The 6,000-nt window shown below is 43.2% G+C and overlaps 1 protein-coding gene across 1 annotated transcript in view; it reads left to right on the forward strand.

Moving 5' to 3' along the window:
* pde2a (phosphodiesterase 2A) overlaps nucleotides 1-6,000 on the forward strand; it is a 73,555-nt gene that overhangs the window by 40,465 nt on the left and 27,090 nt on the right. The window contains exons 3-4 of the mRNA XM_084466877.1: nucleotides 4,057-4,146; nucleotides 4,538-4,626. Coding sequence (XP_084323003.1) covers nucleotides 4,057-4,146; nucleotides 4,538-4,626 — 179 coding nt within the window. The remainder of the gene's footprint in view (nucleotides 1-4,056; nucleotides 4,147-4,537; nucleotides 4,627-6,000) is intronic.

The raw sequence follows: 6,000 nt of genomic DNA on the forward strand, positions 1-6,000 counted from the left end.
TTCAAGGCAGCTTCCACAAGGACGGAACAGGCAGACTTGAAGAGGAGGGGGAGAGAGAGAGAAAGACATTATTAAAGCATTGTATTTAATTCTTCAAAGTTATGTTTTCAGGATTTTTGTATCTTATTTGATTTGACCGGCTTTGAAAATTTACATTTCTCATGCCAATAAAACCCTTTGGATTCAAAGTGTATTAGTTAATTCAAAGAAAGTGTGAGAAAGGTTTAAGGACAAAAAAAAAAACAGTGAATACAACAATAAATAAGTGAGATTAACCAGATGTGCAAAGCATTATTGATTCACTGCTTCTCCTTTCAACTGAAAGATGTCGAATAGCATCTGAATAGACAGGGCCGCTTCGGTCATGGAGCTGTAGCTCCATGGTTTGGATGGGCAAATCCTCCCAAAGAAATGTAACATGACAACCAGAGAGACAGTGAACGAGAGAACAGGTTGAATATGAATGTGAGTATTAATATTAATATGGTTATGGGATAGGCATCCATTTCTATGTGGTATATGTCAATTACCATAAAAGCTTTCACCTAAATCACCTAAAACCAAATGTTCCCCTCTAATACCAAAAGCAAAATAACTTCCATGAGGACCATACTAATCATCTGTATGTAAGCATACAAAACTATTACTGAAATTAAATTGCATGCTGTAAAACGCAACAGAAAAAAACACAGAAAAACGGCAGCTTTGGACGGGATTTAATATGAAAATAGGCTATTTTGCACCGTGCCTGCAGCAAGAAATGAACTGGGTCCATGTTCCTGATTGCTCTGCTATCATTTCTAGCATCTCTGTTTTATGTAGGTGTATAGTGGGTCGATGAATGGTTCAATAAGCAGGCCTATTATCTCTCTCTCTCTCTCTCTCTCTCTCTCTCTCTCTCTCTCTCTCTCTCTTTCTGTGTCCATGTGTGTATGTGCTTGTGTGTAGTGTAGTTGGGGGTAGGTGGGAGGGTGTGGGGAGGGGTGACAGGTGAATTAATATAACAGATGGTTAGAGGTTTATGACAGAGGATGATTGGGAAAGGTCAAATGACACAATCTGACATTTAGCAGTCCATACATCTAACGGCAATGGGAATGCACACAGACTCAATCATGACACACACACACACACACACACACACGCACAACATACAATCAACAGTGTGGGCTCTATTGTGTCCATGTTTTTCGATAATACATGAAGGCTTATCAGACATTTTGCTTGTCCTGTAATTCATATTGAATTCTAAACAAACATTGAAGAAGGGATTTGAAGTCTTTAGATTCAGATTTTTGTTGAGAACTCAAGCTGTTGTTTTCTCTCTCTTGGTCACAAACGCACGCACAAATGCGCTACTGCGCATTTGTGTGCTCATGCATACCACACACACACACACATAGGCACACATATCTGAAAAAAGTTCTGGCAGAGCTCCAATTTCATTATAGCAGCACTCTTGCAGGCTGATTGAGTGATCAAAGATAATCATATTTAATGTAATCTATTCATATGTAATAACAAACACAGCATACTCGGGCATGAGATGAATCCTCCCTGCTCTTCCTCTTCCGTCGTTGCATTTCTTCGACCAACCTTCATACACTGAATAGTGCTGCTACCACCATCACCGCCACCACCACCTCCATCATCACCACCACCACCACCACCACTACCACATCCATCACCACCACCATCACCATCCTCATCATCATCACCACCACCACCACTACCACATCCATCACCACCACCATCACCATCCTCATCATCATCACCACCACCACCACCACCACTACTACCACATCCATCACCACCACCATCACCATCCTCATCATCATCACCAACAACCACCATTAGCACCACCGTTGTTACCACCATCATCACCACCACCACAACTACAACAACCATCGACATCACCACTACCACCACTTTAAACTTTAAAGCAGCACATAGCAAACATAAGGGGTTGCTGAGAATGATACCAGGGAGTGGATGAGAAGCAGCGAGGAGAAAGACATCTCTAGTGAGCACCCAGAAAGCGATTGTGTGTGAAAGATACCATCTGTTATGTCTTGGCTGCCCGAGTCGTGCAGTCGCCTGAAACAGCACAAGGCCCAGTCTCTTTATCACCCCGCTGGTCAAGTCATTCTTTATGGTGCAGAGCCAGTGATTCAATTAGGTAATTGTAGACAACATTCATTGCTGAATCAATTAGGGAATTGATTAGGCAATTTTCCACGTGCATTATTGTCGTTAGAGCTGCAACTGTAGAAGCAGACCGTCCGTTGAAAGGAATGAGCGGCATGATAACAGATAAGGATGAGACTCCTAATCTCCCCCGCTTTTCCATTAAATGTCCTAGGACGATTAATATGATGCTGTACCTTTTAGAGGCCTATTTTTTCTGACTTGGTCTGTCATCGGATCAGAAAATCCCAGCAAATACAGTCAGGAGACTGATCTGTGGTCTTTAATACCAATGTGTGTGACTGTGATTAGCATTACAGTCGAGTTGGGTCTGGCTTGCAGCATCAAGTCACATAAAGGCCATGCTTACATGCTGTACGTTAGAAAAGCCCCTCTTTAACATGTCTACCTGAACGTATTTGACTTAATCTGAGTCTGGGGGCTGACATTTACAACCAAATCCACTCGCTAGTTCAGAAGTTGGGTCTGAGATGTAATAGCATGTCCCTGGGTTGTACTTTTTGTAAAAATTAATTAATAAAGCACACATTACAGATTGTAATTAACCAGAGACATAGAAAAGAACACAATTGCAACAAATTGGAAGACAGCAGACACATCCTGTTGAATGTTCAACACACTAGAGAAATCAGAGAGAAACCTGATGATTTCCTTCCAGCCTCAATTAAACAGAACTAATCACCAAATGAACGAAATATCAAGTGGGTTATGGAATCTTCCTAGATTTCTTCCTGCTTCTTCTTTTCTTTAATATTTTCATAAAGGTGTAAACATAATCAAATGGTAAGCAGCCTTTTTCAGACCAAGGGGATCTCCAGATTGAATGGCATTCAATGTTTTCCTTTACTAGGTGTATGAATATATCTTTGGGGAGGAAACTGCAGGGCCCATGTGAGAGGGGGCCCCTAGGCTCAGCCCAGGCAGCCTGTGCATTGATCCACTCATCAACGCCGGAACAACCTTATCACTGGCGTCCCTGCCGGCTGAGTCTCACCCTCCTCGGGCCGCCACCGCATTTGTTCACCCAATGTGTGTTTTCTTGATGATATTCGGCCTTGTACAAGTGCAATCAATGCATCCATTCAAACAAATCTTCAAACTGTGCCATCTCACTTCAGATAAAATTGTTTTTATGAAACTTTTGTGATGCTGGCAGGCTGGCTATGATGAGGAAATATCATTTTTATTTCTGCTTTGGCACATATAATTGTTTTGACCTTTGGGACCTTTGTAATCAGTCAACCGCTGAAGGGATAGAAACTGTTTGGGTTAAAGGGCTCTACAATTCCAATCCAAGCTGATGTTTGACTGTGAAGCTAGAAAGTGTCTAAATAACACTAAATCACTAGATTCATGCTTATTCAATTTAACTTTTTTAACTTTTTGAATACATTGTGTCTAATTGGGCAAATCCCTGCATAATTGAAATGATTTCATGTTTTAAAAAGATGGATTTAATGTGGAAGGATACATTGGTTAGGAGTAGACCCATCTGCCAGGGGACAACAGGACAGCGAAACACTGGCAGTCCACTCAATGGAATATGAACTGAGCAAACATGAGACACTTTTAGACATGAGGGTTCATCCAAAACATAGCGATTGCTGCGAATTGGCTTCCTTTGACATAGATTTACCCTGGGACACAGTTGTTTTTCCCAGACATCTCTAAACATGCAAAAATGAAGTTCTGACAAATGTCAGGTGCTATATAAATGTTGTGGTAAGAATATTAATGCCCAGAGGCCTGACAGGTTTCAACCCCGGACATTTATACCATGAGCACGCAGACCTCTGGGAACTGTGTCAGCCAGGTGGAAAACTGTTCAATGTTTGTCTTTCTTCCCAGGATGCTTTGCTGCGGTTGGCAGCGGTCGTCAATGTTCGCTCGCTACGAGATGCCCTCCGAGACAGCGTACAGGAATTGCTTCCCAGCACGGTACACACCCACTGACACAGACACACACACATACACTAACACACAAAAACACATACACAAATGCACACACACACACACACACACACACACACACACACATACAAAAGAAACAAGCTGAACTCGTAAATTACCTTGATGTGTTACCGGAAAAACACACCTCTTAATATTCAGAGTGGCAAAAGCTAATGTCCCAGCCCTGTCACACACTGAGAAACGCAGTCCAAGACTCTCTCCCAAATGAATATAAGGTCATCCCTGGTACAATGAATTGAAATGTGATTAATGTGAAACTTTGTTTGTGTGTGTGTGTGTGTGTGTGTGTGTGTGTGTGTGTGTGTGTGTGTGTGTGTGTGTGTGTGTGTGTGTGTGTGTGCGTGGGCTCATGTTACAGGAGTGTGTATGTGTCTACATTCTGGAGGGAGACTCGCGGCTGCTGTGTGATGACCCGCCGCACGAACTGTCAAAGGAGGGAAAAATCAGGTACACACTGTTTGTTTGTGTGTGCGTGTGTGTGTGTGTGTGTGTGTGTGTGTGTGTGTGTGTGTGTGTGTGTGTGTGTGTGTGTGTGTGTTTGTTTGTGTGTGCATGTGTGTGTGTGTGCATGTGTGAGTGCTTGCATGTGCTTGCTCTCTGTCTCTCACGTGCACTCTTGCTCGCTCTCTCCAGCTCTCAACCTCTCAACCTCTCTCCACCACCCGTTCCTCTCTATCCCTCTCAATCTTTTTTTCCTTTTGCCTTCATTTCTGTTATATCATCCCATAAAACAGATTATATAAATTTGAAGAGAGAATAAAGAGACACAAAAAAAAACGGACACAAAACCAAATCCAGGGCAGAGGTGTTGTTTTCTTTCTTCAAAGAAAGAGTAGAAAGCTAACTCTCTCCTCCCCCCCCTTTGTATCCCTCTGTCTCCGTCTGTCTCTGGGGTTAATCTGTGCACTGGCGAAGGGCGTTCTGGGGATAATACGCAGGGTGATGAGGCACCCAAGGTGGGTGCCTCACCCTTGGTGAGACACTGCGATCCTCTCCTTCCTTAAGTGGTCTTCCAAGCTCTGAATCGCGGTGCTGCTAACCTACTGGCTCTGTATCCCTGCGCTGCTATCCTACTCGCCAGGCGGCATGGGCAAAAGGCAACACTGCATTATTGATGAAACTGTCTGTGTCAGATGAGATCCCATTTACAACCCCTCCGCGGTCAAACTTCCACACTCGCTCTCTCTCTCTCTCCCCATCCTCTTGCTCTCTTTCTCTCAATCCATCTCACTCACTCTCTATCTCTCCTCCAATCTCTCTCTCTCTCTTCCAATCTGTCTCTCTCTGGCTGTTGGTCTCCCTGTCAATCTCCCTCTCTTTCTCACTGGCTGGCTGGCTGTGCATTTATTAATCGAGCTATTAGTCTATCAATCTCTCTCTCTCTCTCTCTCTCTCTCTCTCTCTCTCTCTCTCTCTCTCTCTCACACACACACTTTCTCTCTATCCAATACACACCCATGTATTATAAAAAAAAAAAGGCGAAACACACACACACACATCTCCACAGACGCATGTGTTTTGTGTCAATGTTTACCTACCAACAAGCACACCTGTATAGAAAATCAAAGTGTGACCACACACACTCTTACATAACCCTCCTCTCCACACAACAGCCAAAGGCTTAGCGGTAGCTCTAGAATGCTACATAGAGGAGCTGGAATGTTCAAAACGATAGTCCATTTTATTCTGGTCTCAGAATCACCTGCTCACACAAACACACACTGACATAAATACACACAGACTCTTCACCTTGCCTAGAGGCAATGGACCACTTTGTTAAAATCGCTCTCCAGCCCATAAACGAATAAAAGGGTTATAACC

Source organism: Micromesistius poutassou, assembly GCF_964030765.1.
Source record: "Micromesistius poutassou genome assembly, chromosome: 4".
In the NCBI taxonomy this organism is placed as follows: Eukaryota; Metazoa; Chordata; class Actinopteri; order Gadiformes; family Gadidae; genus Micromesistius; species Micromesistius poutassou.